The sequence below is a fragment of the Citrus sinensis genome, chromosome 7, assembly GCF_022201045.2.
Source record: "Citrus sinensis cultivar Valencia sweet orange chromosome 7, DVS_A1.0, whole genome shotgun sequence".
Taxonomy (NCBI): Eukaryota; Viridiplantae; Streptophyta; class Magnoliopsida; order Sapindales; family Rutaceae; genus Citrus; species Citrus sinensis.
The window spans coordinates 10,238,416-10,255,219 of record NC_068562.1 but is presented as its reverse complement, the minus strand read 5'-3'; the positions used below and the strand labels follow the sequence as shown (position 1 = coordinate 10,255,219).

The following is a 16,804-nucleotide window of genomic DNA, read 5'->3' as shown; positions in this document are numbered from 1 at the left end:
TAAGTTTTGCGTTTAACAAAGGGAGCACAAACACAACACAACCCAAACCCCAATATCCAATGCTGACGCAATATTTTCTCGAGAAAATGAGAGAAAGGAAAAGAAAGTGAGCATTTTTTCAGCTCTGTCACTCTCTCGTCTCTTCTCTTTCCCTTGGTTTGGAATTTGGTAAAGCCTTTGATTTATTCATCAGAATTTGTAAATTTTGTATCATTTTCTCATCTGGGTCCCTTTTTTTTGTCTTTTGTATTGTTAATTTAGCTTGATTTGTGAAAATACAAGTGGGTTTTTGTTTTATGTGGAGTGGATTTGATTTGATTGGATTAGGATACGTGTATTTACAGCCCTGATTTGATTTTTTTTAAATCATAATTCGTGGTTTGAATGTTATGACTTTTGGTGTAATTTGTTGTACTGTGATTGTTTTAATATTGATTCTAGTTTTGGCTTCTGATTTTGTGCTTTTGTTGTGTTTATGGTTCTGTGGTAATTTGATTGTCAAGATTTTGCTTTCGTTGATCAATTTGTTATATCCCGTTTTCCAATTTTCTTTTTCTTGGCTTCATTTGTGAGGAAATTTAGTTCAGCATGAATTTGGCAGTGATGTTATATTTTCTGTAAAAATTCTGCTTCTATTTTGCCTCTGTATTTTACCTGTCTGTCTCATCCGAAATGATGATGTAGCTTATGTTAATTGCTGTGCAATATTGTGATAAAATTTATTGATAAAATGTCAAGTGAGGAAATTAACTCTAGTCCTGGTTTCTTGGCAGCTTGTATAAAAGCGATACGGCAGAGGTTGAATCTTTTAGATTTTTGAGTGCCAGGTGTTGTAAGGTAATAGGAACAGATTGTTGAGAATATAAGACTAGTCAGATGTTTGTTCACTGAGGGGATTCTCAGAAATAAGCGATATTAGTAAGAAAGTTCTTTGCTCTCTTTGCCCCAACCTATGCATTCACACCTTCCAATTTGGTTGGAAGACTTAGATGGACGTTCGCTCGCTGGGACTAATTAGAGACACTGAAACTGACCAATACCCTTTGCTAATGGAGCAGGTGCATCGCCATACTGATCGTGATCACATAATTGACATAACGACAACTGATGATGCTTCATCAAGTTCATCTTATGATGAGCAGCCTCACAGAATGGCTTCACCTCAGCACGAGGATATACCATCGACTAGTACAGGAGTTCCCTCTTACCATAGTTCTTCATCTTCCTCGAATAGATTAAACAATAGGAGTTCATTCATGATGAGAGGTGATGGGTATGGACGTCGTCGTAGAAGCCCATTGAATTCGGGGCTATGGATTTCTGTTGAGTTAATTGTTACCGTGAGTCAGATTATAGCATCCATTGTTGTATTGTCGTTGTCAAGAAATGAAAATCCTCAAGCCCCACTGTTTGCATGGATTGTCGGTTACGCATCTGGTTGTGTTGCAACACTTCCCATTCTTTATTGGAGATTCCGTAACCGTCACCAGGGAATTGACTCAGATTCGACGCAACTGCGTCAAGGCTCTTCCCTACCCACCCCTCCTGAGCCCACTTCATCATACACTGCCATTTCGGCTAATCAAGCTTCAGACGAGGAAAATAATCGATCTACAGAAACAGAAACGGGGAATGGTCAGAATGCACTAAACTTCGGTGGTCGGTATGTTTTGATTATCTGCTCATCTAATGCTCAGTTTTTTGGGAATGTGTTGTTTTATGTTAATAGATATGGCAGTATTAATAGATTTGTTGGCATTTTCCAATCTGCACTCTGAAGTTTCTTTTCTCATTGGTTTGATTCATAAGAATGAAGTGACCTAATGCCATTTTGATTGAGCTGGGTTTGTACTGATGGTTTGAAATTTCATAAGCATTTTATTATCAGTAAGGCCTATACATTTTCAAATATGACAACTTGATTATGTTCTTTTTACTGGCATTTAAGAATATTATCCTTTTGTTTGAGTTTCCCAAGTTCTTAATAATTTCTTGTGACAAACTTGTCAATGCATCTATTTAGTGCTTTATTATTAATTTTTTTCCTTTCTCCTCTCCATCAGTATTAGCAGAAGAAGCAACATCATGCACATGTAAAATCCCTAACATTCAGTAAGATAAAAAGTACCAACAGTTAAATGGTAATTTTTGTAAATTTAAACTATCAAGTGTATCTGTGCTTCTAATTTTGAAGAATCAAGCTTAAAAATAGCTCTCATTGAATGACTACCCACTATTCACAACCGTTACCTATGCATTTATTGTGGATAAGGATACTTATCCGCTAAATTATTGTTATTTAATTTAACAAGCATGCACGTAATTCGTGCTTTTGTGTAGCTTATTTTATTGTAAAAGCATCTATATTCACCAAGTAAGTTGTAATGGTATCTCTGAGTGAAGATGCTTTTTAATATGCAGACTGAATGGATTAGTGGACCATTTCAAGATGGCTTTAGACTGCTTCTTTGCAGTTTGGTTTGTCGTCGGCAATGTGTGGATTTTTGGAGGTCATTCTAGTCCCTCTGATGCTCCCAAATTGTACAGGTACATAGTTATTGTCCTTTGCATTTTTGTTTTTCACTGGGAATTCATCATGGTTGCATCATTTATAAACTGTTGCTTGATGTACTTGTAGGTTATGTATAGTGTTCCTTACCTTTAGTTGTATTGGATACGCCATGCCATTCATATTATGTGCAACAATATGTTGCTGCTTGCCTTGCATAATTTCTGTCCTGGGTATCCGGGAAGATTATTCTCAAACTAGAGGAGCTACTGCTGAAACCATTAATGCTCTGCCAACCTACAAGTTCAAATCAAAGAAAAATGGGAATCTCAATGACCAGGACAACTCAGGAGGAACTGAGGGTGGCGTCCTAGCCGCGGGGACCGAGAAGGAGCGTATGATATCGGGAGAAGATGCAGTAAGTTTGTTAGCAGATTCTGTTGCTGCCGAAGTTCTGTCTTGTTTGTAATTAAGGAACCAGTTAAAAAATTTTGGACAAAAGAATTGAATTCTTTCACTTTTCCAGTTGGAGTTATAACATGGTTTTTTTTTTTTTTTTTCCCTCGCGTCTGTCGATGCAGGTTTGTTGCATTTGCCTGGCAAAGTACGTAGACGACGATGAGCTTAGGGAGTTGATTTGCTCCCATGTCTTTCACGTAGATTGTGTGGACAAATGGTTAAAAATCAATGCATCATGTCCACTCTGTAAAAGTGAGATTGGTGATAGCTCTTCCCCCCTAGTCCAGGACTCCGCCCAGCACTGAATACAGAATGCATGAGGCATTTAACTGAAGCCTGAGGCAGTATACTAGGGAGCAGCCAAGCAGAGTGTTTTCTAAAGCTTTGGAGATCAGCGTTACAGCTTGCAAAACTTGTGTTGACGGTTCCATTCTGTTTTGCAGTGATACGTCTAGCTCAAGCAGGCCCTGGTTTCGAATGATGTACAATTTAAAACTATCGATATTTTGTAATGCTAGGATACAGGAAGATTCAATCATATTACGCTCTTGCATTCATTCTTTCCCGCTTATCAAGAATAGTCATCGAGCAATCCGGGAAAATTTCAACCTTGCAATAGCCCTATGCAGAAGATTACCATTTTGGATAGGTAATAGGTTTATTTAAAAAGGTATCATGTAGCGATGTTAACTTACATTGCTGTAAATTTTCAAATCAATACCGACTTTTATCACCCTTTTCTTGTTTTCTTGTCCCGCAGTTCTTTGTTGCAGTGCAGCCATCAGACAGGCTAAAATTTTAAAACAGGGAGGAGTTACCAATTTTTTCAAACGCAAGCATTTAATAGTTCATAATATCAACAAAATTTTGATTCGAAACTGCACCAGCAAGGCTCAGCTTCTTGTTTCCCATTTAAAACTGAAGGAACTCAATTAACAAGACACAAAAATTTAGTATTCAAAATCTCACTTCCAGTACTGGTAACAACAAAACTGATTATTGTGGCGAGATCTATCAGCTATCTTACGAATTCCATGGCAAAATTTTTCACATGGTTTGTTTATACATAACAAATGATAAAATAAAATGGGGAAAGTACAACATGTTCCGGAAATCTGATGGGAGCTACCAAGTTTTGTTCTAGCTGACTGACTGGGTGAGGGACCATTACTCAAGAGGGAGAAAAATTCTATAATGCCCCTCACAACCTGAAACACACAGCAAGCTTGAGTATCGGTCCAAAACCATGGAACCAACCTTTTCCCTTATCTCACAAAGTAGTGTGTTAATAAAGAAATCAACCCTAAAACACAATGGACTTAAATTATACACATTTGCAGAGGAATGCATTAAACTATTGGGCAAGGGAGAAGCCGTGACGAGAAAATTTGATCCGGGCGCAATAGTGGACAGGATGCCATGACTCAGACACGATCTCAGAATGATCCTCCATCAAGAGCTGCAAATATACACTCGGGGAATAATTTTCTGTGGCAGCTTAGCTATCTAATTGACACTAGAGCATTGCTGAAAATGCAAGTATGTCAAATTATGCAAACATTCAGTATCAGGTTGAGATGGCAAGGTTCTTAAAAGCCTCTAGTTTTCCATTTGAAGCAATGGTATCAGCACTAACTCCAGCTTGGCTGGCACTCCCATTCTCGGGATTTGTTAACATGTGCTTGTATGCTGTGTTGTACATGCCACTGTGTTTGCCTTCAAAGTAGGTTGAATACGGGAAATACTCAGCACAACGAGTTTTCCATCCTGCAACAGTGGGGGGGAAAAAACTTTCTTCAGAACTAAAGAGCTTTACCATTTTTCTTTTCCCAATATATGAAACTCAAAAGTGTATTAATGGAGAAAAATCAGAACAAAGAGTGGACTAGTTGTCCACTAAGCAAGCAAAAAAGATATGCTTTTACTACCATACATAACTATACCCAATCACCCTCATACAATGCTATCCCAACTCTTAAAACCCTTTCCCAATTTAGATGAATGGAGAAAAAAGATGAATCCTGGAACTAGCTGGACATACTCCTTTCCTACTTCCATTTCTAATAATTGGCTCAACCAAGTTTTGAACTGGTCCAGTAGTTCAACTTGAAGGGGTTTGCAGATCAATGGATAAATAGACTCGGAAGGAACTATTATAAGACCTGTCAGAGCCATGTCCACTTTTTCCCTAATCCGAAAGGTCTTTTGAAGGACTTCTTTTAAGTTAGACCAACCATGTTTCACGGTTAGAAGAAAAATATGATCAGAAAGTATGAAAACAACAAATACACACTAGAATCTCAGAACACTGGAATTGATCAAATAAGATCCATCATCTTTTCTTTATTTCTTAAGCAGCATAAACAATGAATAAAAACTAGCGTAGCTATACTCACTCAACGCGGCATCTTGGTCTGCAAGAACTGTTTCAAGAAGTTTGTGAACTGCAATGCTGTCTCTGAGTTTCCATTCCCGAACAGATCCAAGAGCTCCATTTCTGATACAATAAAACATAAAGAGGGTTCAAAAATCCTCCCTGGATAAGACATGCAAGGAAAAGAAACAATGCAAAGACATAAAAGAAAGGATTATGTAATCTCATATTATAGGAAGCATTACGTTGGAGCCAAATTGTTGGTTGAATCTTCAATCAATTGAACAGCCTCAGATTTCTTGTTAGTTTCAAGAACAAATAACATTTCTGCAGCTGCTGCTCTATGCATTAATGAATCTGCAACAAGCAAAAACAAAGCAACCATGACAATGCTACACGAGACAGGTGCCTTAAATATGTCATTAATGTAACGCAAGGTGGATTTTAACCTTCGTGCTTATGAAGGAAAAATTTGTTTGCCTCGATCAGAGATTTCTCCTGCAATTGACTGCATAAAAGAAGAAACAGAGAATATTACTATTGATAAAACAATAATACACACGTCTTCCCAACAAAAAACAAGACCCTTAAAGAAAGAAAACCCCTCCACACAAAAGAGGGGTAGAGAAAGAGATCAAACAACTACAACAAGGAAAGAAAGAAGAAAATTCGAGAGAACCTGATTGCTGGGCGTTCTGCTTCTAAGACACTCCAAATGAGTTTCTCAGTATCAGTCGCAGGAGCAGTCATCAAGTCTACTTTATGGAAAAATCTAATCTGCATAAATGAAGTTTAAATCAGGACAGTTAAGATAAGACACTTTTGTACCCTGGTTGTCAGTGAATGATGTATTAACATTGTGAAACATATCCATACAGAGACACACCTACTATTCACCAAATAGTAAGTTGGTTGATTTGTCTCAGATCAAATATCACATACTAACACAGTAAACTTATTCAGAACAGATACTACATACCAAGCAGCGATGCGATTCGGGATCCTCAGCATTCAACCTTAGCAAATGTTTTACAGCCTACGTGGAAAGAAGTATAAGCAAGACAGGCGTTAGTGTAACATTAGCAAAATGATGATAGTGCATGCATGAAGAAGAACAATTTAGCTAAAAACCGGCAGTTCCCAGTTCAAGTGGCACCCTCATCAAATAATTCATAATGAACAGAAAAATGTAAGGTTCCATTCAAGATAAGTTGCAGCTCTTTTAAGAGGGGAGAGAGGGTTTCAGAGGAGTATGTATCCGCGGACACAAGTGAGGAAGAGCTGGAACTGCCTTTTAGTACTTGTTTATGCATAGATTGTGCAATGAACTTAACTCTGCAAAATCAATAAACCTGACCTCCTCCAAAGAAAAAATTAATATATATATATATAAATAAACCTGATAGCTGAGCATGAAGGGTTCCAATTTCCACAAGGTGGATCATTAGGTTATACTTTCTTATCATATGTAAAAATAACATGTGCAGATCATGAAAAATACCTGAAAGGCTAGCAAAATCTTCTGCTTTCTTATATTTACTTCAAAAGATAGCAAGTGTGTTTCTAGAGAATCGGGTGAGTTCTTCTGAAGCAATTTCAAGTACTTTGTAGCTTCTGACAATGGATCTTCAACCTAAATAGATACATGTATTCATAAGAAACAGCTGTTATATTTTGAAATTAAGGATACACATTTGATGAGTGTTGAGAAGAGATTTTGCAAGTTTATAATGCAAATATCAGGAAAAATAACCTAACAAGTATATAACAATAACCTGCAATAACTTTTCCCCATGTGGATCTGGATCAACAGGTTTGACATGTCTTTTCCCAGACTTGGAGACACCACTAGCACTTGATTCTTCATTTTTCCCCTCGGCCTCCTGAAAGTGCAAATAGTTAGAAGTTACTTTTGAGTATTAATGTAGCTAGAAACAGAAAGTTCTCAGGAAAAAATATCTACTTTTTTGGCTCGGGCTTCAGCCTTTCTCTGTTTTTGCTTCAGTTTCTTTTTCTGCGAAGGAGGCAAGTCTGCCTTATCATCATCCTCTTCAGTCATTGACCTTGGAGGAGAATCAAACAATTTTATATAGCACCTGCACTTCAAAATCCAACTCAACATAAATATGAGAACACGAAACAGATAACTTCACATGGGGCATATAAACCGAATGATGATGGTCTTAAAAAGATCGGGAGCATATTGAAGATGATGCTGAAAACAGCAAACATCAAATAACATTATGACCAAGACCAATTAATGAAGTGATGCAGCAAAAGCAAATTGAAACTCTCTCAATCATTAGATAATCAAAACATAGTTAAATCCAAGTAGTCAGGACCAAGAAACCTTGCACGTCCTCTCCGGGAACGCTCAAATGCATATTATTTGATATCAAATGTTAAGATCAAATTATCATTCATCTAATGCATACAAAAACCCTTTAACCCTTTCTTCTGCTTCCAGCTTATTACATTCTCCAATTGCAAATCCACGCAATTACAATCACATAGAGATGTTAAGCAAAGTATAATCGCTAGCTAAAAACTCCATTTTAATAAATCTTCACCTCGTAAAACCGGTCAGCTACCTTCAGGCTATCAGCTGGCCATGAAGACCAGACATCAAATGAGGCAGTTATCTACAGTGGGTGGTTATAAGCCCACAATTTCAAGGAGTGAAATCCCTATTTGTAAACTTCTTTCCCTCAAATTAGGAACTAGAACTAGAACAGACACATCACATAGTAAGGAAAGAGTATATAGCGCACGGACATCACAGGGTGAAGTGCTAACCATGTCTAGTCATCATAAATCATCAATAAATCTTGTTTACATTCCTACTGCTTCACCTGATAGCTCCAGCTGCTGCTTTGTGAAAATAAGCATGTGAATGGAGTCGATCTTGAAATTTGAGCATCTCCACATAGGCACGCAGCGTCATTTTCCTTAAGCAATAAGAATGGAAGTCAAATTGATCTTCCGTAATATCTGCATAGTGCTTCTCCACAGCTAAAAATTTCTTCAGAGCACGTCCAAGGTCACCTTGGCGGAAGTAGCTTTCGCCAGAAGCAAGTTCATACCTACCCAAAAAGTAATATTTAACAACAATTAGTAAAGTTAACCACATTATTTAGTTTATCCAATAAACTGGTCAGGCAGCAAATAGAAACAGACCACATGCACTGCATGTCATGAAGGTTGTTGTGTTGATCTCCATCTTTTGTGAATAATGCAGCAGTTTTTTCTGCCAAGGAGACCTTCAGGAGAAAAGTTATGTTAAGTACAACCAAACAAGGAAAGCTGCTTATGAGAATGCTTCAAGAATCAGCATAAAATTTGCATATAACAAAAAGAAAATGAAAACACAGCTTCTGAACCTGATCAGCCTGTAACATGCGCTTGACACATTCACTATTTACATATCGATCTGCAAGATCCATACATCTAGCTTCATCTGCCAATGTAGCAGCCGCTGCCAAATCACCTGCATGCTTCAATATGCGGCTCTGTAACAAAAGCATGCCAACATTAGAAGATTCCAATAATTTCTTGCTTAGTTAAAATATTAATCCCATAGAAAAACTTCCACTATGTCTTACAAAATTCATACTTTTCCTGTGCTAAAAATATGGTGTTTATAAATTAAAGGCCAAAAATAATCATAACTCAAATCAAGCAAACCAATAAACAAAAAAGTAAAGTTTAGACCACAGAGCCCAAGCAGACCTTGACAGAGTACAAATCAATGACAGTTGGAGTGTGCTCTATAGCCTCATCTATTTTAGAGATAGCAACATCATATTGGCCCCGCCTGTCATAATGCTGCATCATGAAAAAATTTTCAGAAATTAATTCAGAGGAAAACTCAACAAAGATGAAGATGAAAACAAACTATCCAACTTAGGTCGTCACCTGGGCCAAGAAAAACAAAGTCCATAAAAGTGTCGAAGGGGGCTCTTTTTCTTCCCTGGTTCAAAATGAAAATGTTAAGGAAAAGAAATGACACAATTTGATAAGACTTAAGGGGCATTTCTCTTCCATTTCATGAATTATGCAGATAGCTAAAAAATTATTCAGTAAGACTAACTACAGTATCAAACAAGGGCCCTGACCATATATTACCTCCCAGGATATTTCCCAGTTGTCCCAATTGAATGTTCCAACTCAAGAATAAGTTGCTCCAGAATGTCTGCCTGGTAACAGTTGCCAAAATACAAAACATAAATCCTAATCAAACAATTTTTCCAACCAAACCACTGGAGTTTTACACTCCTGATGAAATTTGTGACAAAATGCTTAAAATCAAATTCTAGGAAGAGAAAAATATTAAACTAACCTTGCCAGGTTGATCATATAAAGGAGAAAGATCCGAGAACAATGAAGGAACTCCCTATAAGCATAAGATGAATTTTCATTATTTTATCCTGGAAATTACAAAGACCAGGCGAAATGCGCAAAATATCATGATCAATACCTTGGTCAAGAGAGGCCTAACATAATTGAATGCAGCTTCACGAAACTTTTCACCTTGTAGAAAATCAAGAGGTATTCTCTAAATGGTAAAACAAAGAAAAATTACATTTTACAACATGAAAAGTCCCATCACATATCATAAGGAATTTAGGCTCATAATAATTTGTTGATAATCAAGACAAGGAAAGGTGATGTTGATTACACCGACATTAAGAAAATGTTGATGAAGTTGAAAACAAGAACACAGTAAAGAAAGGGGAAGAAGCACCGATATCTCTACTCTTGCTAAGCACCATAAAAAATATTTTAAAAAAGAATTAAAAATATTGATGAATAAACATAAACAGTAAATCAAAAAAGATATCTCCATTGCAAGCTCTCAAAATAAAATAATCATATATGAATATGCAAAACTTTCTATCTCTGTGGCAGCTGCTCGGTAGAAGCTTAAAAATTAAAGTTTGAAAGAGGAATGTTCTCAGGGCAATCCAAAAGCCTCTAAAATACCAAAACAACATAAATCTAGCATAGCAATTAAAGGAGAAGAAGCACTGATCGCCTTAGAAACATGAACTGAGGGGATGTGTCACCTTGACAGCTGATGACCATGTGTATTGCTGAGCAAGAGATTTGTATAAGGCATCTAACTCATCAATTTCGCCAGAAGAATAGTTGCCATTATCTCTATACAAGCCGAGACATTTTTGCAGCCCTTCATAATAACTGAAAAAAAATTTATTTGCTCACCAGTTAGAATCAAAATAACCTTTTTAGGCACCTATTTAATCAGTGTTTAGGGAATTCAGCAGGCATAACCATAGATAAATTTAGTTTCTCTCTTTCCTGTGCATATACATAACTATCATAAACATGTATGAGAGACTGAATGATAATCCTATGATAGTTCACATTGATACATCTGTCAGTAATTTACCAACTCCTCCATAAGCGTACTTTATTAAAATTAAATATGCAAACTAAAAGCATAAATCGTACCTGTAATTGTCAGGATTCATGGAAAGTAATGCCCTGTATAATTCAGCAGCTTCTTCTAAGCGACCAATCATCACTAGAAGAGAAACCTCTTGCTCTTTATAAGCCAATTTGTCAACCTAGCAAAACATGAAACAAGACCGACATCTGAATAATCACATGTTCTGGACTTGAAAGCTCAAATATGCGGCCATTTAAGAAAAGTAGGTAACACGCACTCACAATTTTCGACTCTTTCTTGTGCATTTCCCCAAGAGCTCTCTCAAAAGAGCCACATTCCTCTAACAAAGAAATCTGGAGAATGATATCGTACACAAATGAGCACCAAAAAGTCTTTAAAGGCACCAAATATTTCAATATATCCGCATCAGGTAGACACTAATGGCTCAGGCAATCTTGGCAGCAGATGGAAAACAACAACAGAATAAATATGTCTTTCACGGCATCACGGATCTCAATATATACAGCATCATGAGTACACTAATACAGGCAGTCATGCAGTAGATCTACGAACTTGAGAAATTCTGACAGATCCATCATGAAGACAAAAATACATATGTAAAATGAAAAAAAAAAAATGAAGATTTCATACGCATACATATCCACAGAAAATCCACACAAGAAGGTCAAAATAGCGCATCTAAGCTTGAAAATGTTAGCTCGATGATTAAAAGCCAGATGCATGTGACATGAATACTAATACCTTATATAAAAGCATTTCACCGTGCTCGCATCTTTCATTATCCGGAGGATAATCATCTTCAAGTGTCCCTTCATATGCTTCTAAAATTTCAACTGCTTTTGAACCACTAGATAAATAATAAAAGGGAGTTGTTTAGCATAAGCTATAGTTGAAAGGCTAAAATGAAAGGCAAAAGGGAAAAAAAGAGCTAACTGCAGCACAGTACATTGATTCAAAACTCATTTAACCACATGCAATGTAGTAAATCTCAAGCAACTATGCACTAACAACGCTAAAACATAATAAAAAGAAAATTAGCTACATTTGTGGAAATATTGCCTACCAAGAGGGAAATTTGTAAAGCATGACTAAGTAAAGTAGATATCTTATTCAATTTTAGGTGACTCCATTGGGATAACATAGATATAATCCAAAATCCATTACGATGATTTCTGAAAAGGGTCTCAAGCAGCAGCACATCAACCATAAATCAGCAAATCCAACACTTTTACCATCCATGTTAAAACCTTCATTACCAATCTACAACGATAGCCTCAAAACAGATAATAAGTAATTTTTTTTTTAAAAGGCTGAGCATAAAATTTTCAAGGATCAAGACATACTTTGAGTTTAAATGATGGGAGACTGCAAACCCAATCCAGTTCATGCGATGATTCGGTTTTAAAGTCAGAAGTTGTTGCCTAGTCTCAACAAATCCTGTCAAATCCCGCATTTGTGCCTGCATAATGAACATAAAAGCAGCATCAGACAAATGAATAAGAGACACAATTTCATCATTAACATTCAGATGAAATAATTTTTCTCAATCCTTTTTTTTTCCTTTACCTTGTAGCCTTGACACCTCAACTTGTAAACAAAGTCTGTAACTTCTTTTAGCCTAGATGTGGTTTGTTACAGTTTGTATTAGCCTCAAGATCTATATGCTTGTTTAACATAAAAATCTAGGATTTCTTAACATATTAGCTTCATTTTTAACCTTCCTTTGGTCATTGGGATCCTATAGTATACCGAAGACCAACGCCCTGCAGTCATTGGGATCCTATAGTTTACCAAAGATCAACGCCCCGCCCCGCCCGCCCCACAACAAAACACCCAATCTGTCAATTCTAAAATACCTAAAGATATAAGAAGCATTCATTCCAATGGTAGCATTTATTACTAGAAAATTACATGTAACAAGATCTAAATTCACATAAGGAATTATGTTGAAATTAGTTTCAAATTGTAACCTTGAAATCCTACAAAAATGCCAACCGAAGATTCCATACAAACTTATTATTATTATTTCCAAATAGATACCATTAATTAGTGACCAATCCACGTTATCATGGGAAACATAATTGCTATTGCTGTCAACATCTTATAACAGAGTTATCCAAAGTTAGTTCAGAAAATAAGACCCTTGTTACTGTTAATTGCCAGACATCAGCACAAGAGGAGATGACTTTGAGACTAATTAATGCAGCACACAACTCCTACCTGCAACAGTGACAGGTCCCGCAGTATTTCAATGTTGTCTGGATCTATCCTCAGAGCATTACGATAGCATTTGATTGCTTCTCTATATTCTCTGTCGGATCGATACAAGAGACCGTATACATGCCAGCAAACATGACTTTTGATGTCATTCTGCATCAAGAAATAAAATAATGCTATTATATTGTAAGGAAATAACTCAACAGTCCTCAGCATTGCGATACTCAGAGAAAAAAAACAACCTTCACCCCGAGACGGACAAGCTCATATGCTTCAGATTTACGGTCCATGCAATTTAACGTCAAGCCTTTCATCGATAGTGTTTCTGATATGCAGAAGAGAGGAAAGAAGTTCATAAAATATAAACAATACAAGAGCTCATGTCTAGAAAGTAATACAATTTACTATTAATCTACAATTGATACATTACCAAGACCTGGCCTAACCAAACTAATAAGCAAAGACAAAGAGGAAACAGCAAGTTGACTGCCATTGCAACCCTTTATGTTACTGTTCATAATCCAGGTTGAACCATAAAGAATAATTCACAGTGGGTTCTTCAGATCCTCCTAATCTCATATGCTTTTTGTCCACAGATTAGGTTTTGGTCTTTTATTTTTCTACACAATATAAATCAAAAAGGCAACTATCATGCAGAACCTAACTCATTTTCAATTAAACATTACCATCATAAGATAGAAGATCATTTGAGATTTCCCAGAAAAATCAGTGAAATTTATAACCAACTTTTATTTGTTGCCTTCGTGTACTGGCCAGTATCAGAAGAATGCTTGACTTGCATTAGAGAGTAAACTAAACAAGCCTGAAGAATATAAGCACCTCAATGAAACGTAGAATTAGAAAATCTTTTAGGATAAAAAATTCAAATTGCTTAACCCCGAACTGTCTTAAGCATTTTTGGTTTGATTTATACAACATTCATTTTCTTAGCAGCAATCATTAAAGTCACATTATTTGTTCAATACAAGACAGGATTTTCAAAATTTATGCTTCATATAGCAATATGAACTTCTGCAAGCGACCACATGAATATCCAATTGTGAATAATTTGGGAAAGCATGTCAATTTAAATGACAATAAACAATGAAAAAATAAATAGGAAGATGTTCTGACAGCAGAAACTATTTTCAAATTGATAACTTTTTCATTTCCAAAATAAAAAGGAAACTTGAATACTAGTCATGTACAGAACAATTACCTCCATGTTCAGGAAACTTTTTCAATATAGCATCAGCCGCTTTCAGTCCCTTCTTATACTGTTTAGTTTCATATGATTTCTGGAAATCAAAAGTATGACTCAATTAATCATAGCCTTCAAGATAAAATGGCTACAGAGATGATTGCAGAAATTACACATAAAAATACTGAAGATCATGATAGAATCATAACAGCTTAAGAATATTGAGAACAGTTTTCAAAGATAAACTGTATTGATTAAGGTATCACAGAAAATCCAATTAGTGTAAAGAGACCTCTAATATCCAGAAGAAATAAGTAAACCTATGAGAAATCATGAAAAAATAAAACCGGCCAAACATTATCCGAAAGAGAACGGTCATATAGGGATTAAAAGAAATAAATATCCAAATGCCACTTTTGTTTAAATTCAGTAAGGTTCCACTTTGATTCCTGGAACTGGATTCAAGTTTTAAGTTAAAAATATTTAAACAACATACAAAAGGCATATATTTGAATGCTCATGAAACTAATCACAAATTTCAAGGCTCATTAACTTGTGAATCTCAATTATTTTTAGTGGAAAGGTGTTATATCATGTGCACTCATGAGTAATTCAAAACAAGGAAGGTCTCACTCTCCTCTTTTTCGTTTAAGACTCTAAAATTTTTAAATTTTAATGTCTTCATCCACAGAATCAGAACTAAAATTAAAAGCAAATTGATATTTACAAATCCTGCTGTCCAAATGAACTATAGAAGCAATCCAAACCCTAGGGAAGTCAGCATCATTGAACTCAAAAACCAATGCTGATCGCATCTTCTCCCGTGGATATACATTACATTCATTAAACTTCTTACACTCGAAAGCAAGCAATTCCCAGAACACTCGAAGGCAAGCAATTCCCAAGACACTTACTTTCATTCGCAGTCACATCAACGGACAAAAGGATTACCAACGAAGCCTCGAAAACTACAGACCAACTCCTAAATTCATCACTACCACAAAAACCCATCATACAGCCACCAAAAAATCGAAATTTTCTCAATAAAATCAACTCAGTTCACTAAACTAAACAAAACCGACCTGACATAACCAAACTATAAACACCAAAAGCAAAATCAATTAACTAAAAGCAGCCAAAATAAAACAGACCCATCAATCCATTAATTCTCAAAAGCCCCAAAAATAACCAAGCCAACACAAACCCACTTCCCGATTTTTCAACTACCCATCAAAATAATACTAATAAGGGGTTCCTTTGACACAGCAAACGATGATCAATTAGCAAGAAACAATAACCCAGAAACGTGTACAAAGAAAGAGAGCAAGCGAGGGCGTACGACGATGAGTTTAAAGAGATTGGCGTCTTTGGAAGGAAGAGAGGCGCCCATTGTGATGGTGTTTGAGAGAGAAAGAGCGGCGGTGGTGGCGGTGACGGTGGTGGCGTTTATCTGCTGCAACCCTACCCTACTGTGAACAATAAGCTAAAAGAGAGAAAGAGAATGAGCTTAATAAGTAACTTGTGTGTTTATTTATTTAGACTTTGGAGACTTCAGAGCTAATTGCTAAAGTGAGCCCCCTCCCTCTCTCTTGTTTTTGTAATTACTTGGCATTTCCTGGGGTTATTTTCTTTTTCTTTTTCTTTTTATTTATTTTTGGTTGGAAAATTTTAAAAACAATAAATAAATAGTCTAATTAATTAAATTTTATCAAAATAAATTCAAGAATTCAATGTGTGCCCTAAAAGCTGTTAGGTTCTGTAACCCGATGTTAAAAGACTCACTTGCTCGTAACGAATAAAAAAAATGAATTTGAATCATTATAATTTCTCTTTAATAAGAGTGTAGTATTTTATTTTATTTTATTTAAGAATAAATTTCTTCAAGATATAGAAGTAATATTTTGCACCATACCATAATAAAAATAATATCGATTGATCGAATAACTTCGTGATGGTAAAATATCTCTAGTATTGAATTGTGTAATACAAAAAAAAAAAAAAAAATGTCTGCACTAAAGTAGTAATAATAATAAAAATGGAAATAATTTGACGAACTGATTTTAACAGCTGAAGGAAATGGATGCAAATTTGGTTCAATGTGACTTTACGTGCAGGGGTGTTTGTGTAATTGGCTTGACTTGGGTTTCTCAAGCAAACTATTCTATTTTAAGATCTTTTTTTTTTCCGCTTTTCATTTATTTTATCACGTCATTAATTTGAGATGCTAGCTATTGGACACTTTTTTATTATAATTTTTACTATTTTGCAAGTAGAAAAGTAGAAATCGTTGGGTAATTGTTTGCCCTAACATCTAAAGCCCTAGTATTTTTTATTTTTTTATATGTTTAGTATGACAAAAACTAAAGATAAATATTAATTTATAATTGATTTTTTATCTACGATTCCTTTTTCAATGCTGTTGATTTTTTTATCTACAATTTCTTTTTCAATTTTATCCTAGCTAAACAGGAGTTTGAACTCTCATGTTATGCTATGTTAAAATCTTGCTTTTATTGTTTAATAAGTTTTTTTTTTAATTTTTTAAAGCAAAATGGTTAATAACATTTGAATCCAAATTTCTATATTATATGACGTCACTATTCTTCAATTATT

At 35.6% G+C, this 16,804-nt stretch overlaps 2 protein-coding genes across 6 annotated transcripts; one reads left to right on the top strand and one right to left on the bottom strand.

The window, feature by feature from the left end:
• On the top strand, positions 1 to 3,703 carry LOC102607767 (E3 ubiquitin-protein ligase At1g12760). 5 transcript variants are annotated; one of them, XM_025093584.2, is made up of 6 exons: positions 1 to 168; positions 774 to 837; positions 1,059 to 1,663; positions 2,422 to 2,547; positions 2,639 to 2,927; positions 3,091 to 3,703. In XM_025093584.2, exons 3-6 carry the CDS (start codon positions 1,152 to 1,154, stop codon positions 3,271 to 3,273), a joined length of 1,110 nt encoding a protein of 369 aa, XP_024949352.2. In that variant the 5' UTR covers positions 1 to 168; positions 774 to 837; positions 1,059 to 1,151; the 3' UTR covers positions 3,274 to 3,703. The 5 variants fall into 5 exon arrangements, with proteins under 5 accessions (XP_024949352.2, XP_006465441.2, XP_024949350.2 ...); XM_006465376.4 differs by having other exon boundaries at positions 72 to 106; XM_006465378.4 differs by having other exon boundaries at positions 774 to 1,663.
• A 193-nt stretch (positions 3,704 to 3,896) lies between these two features.
• Positions 3,897 to 15,730, bottom strand: LOC102608841 (N-terminal acetyltransferase A complex auxiliary subunit NAA15). The gene is made up of 26 exons (XM_006465381.4): positions 15,531 to 15,730; positions 14,210 to 14,288; positions 13,233 to 13,315; positions 12,994 to 13,143; positions 12,117 to 12,232; positions 11,515 to 11,620; positions 11,034 to 11,105; positions 10,815 to 10,930; positions 10,409 to 10,541; positions 9,820 to 9,897; positions 9,682 to 9,735; positions 9,468 to 9,538; positions 9,258 to 9,312; positions 9,072 to 9,167; positions 8,723 to 8,851; positions 8,520 to 8,602; positions 8,195 to 8,425; positions 7,306 to 7,438; positions 7,118 to 7,225; positions 6,844 to 6,975; positions 6,322 to 6,378; positions 6,022 to 6,119; positions 5,792 to 5,850; positions 5,588 to 5,699; positions 5,365 to 5,465; positions 3,897 to 4,735 (listed from the first exon to the last, which is right to left on the bottom strand). The coding sequence occupies exons 1-26, from the start codon at positions 15,579 to 15,581 to the stop codon at positions 4,536 to 4,538; spliced, it is 2,703 nt and encodes a 900-aa protein (XP_006465444.2). The 5' UTR covers positions 15,582 to 15,730; the 3' UTR covers positions 3,897 to 4,535.
• Positions 15,731 to 16,804: the final 1,074 nt, after the last annotated feature.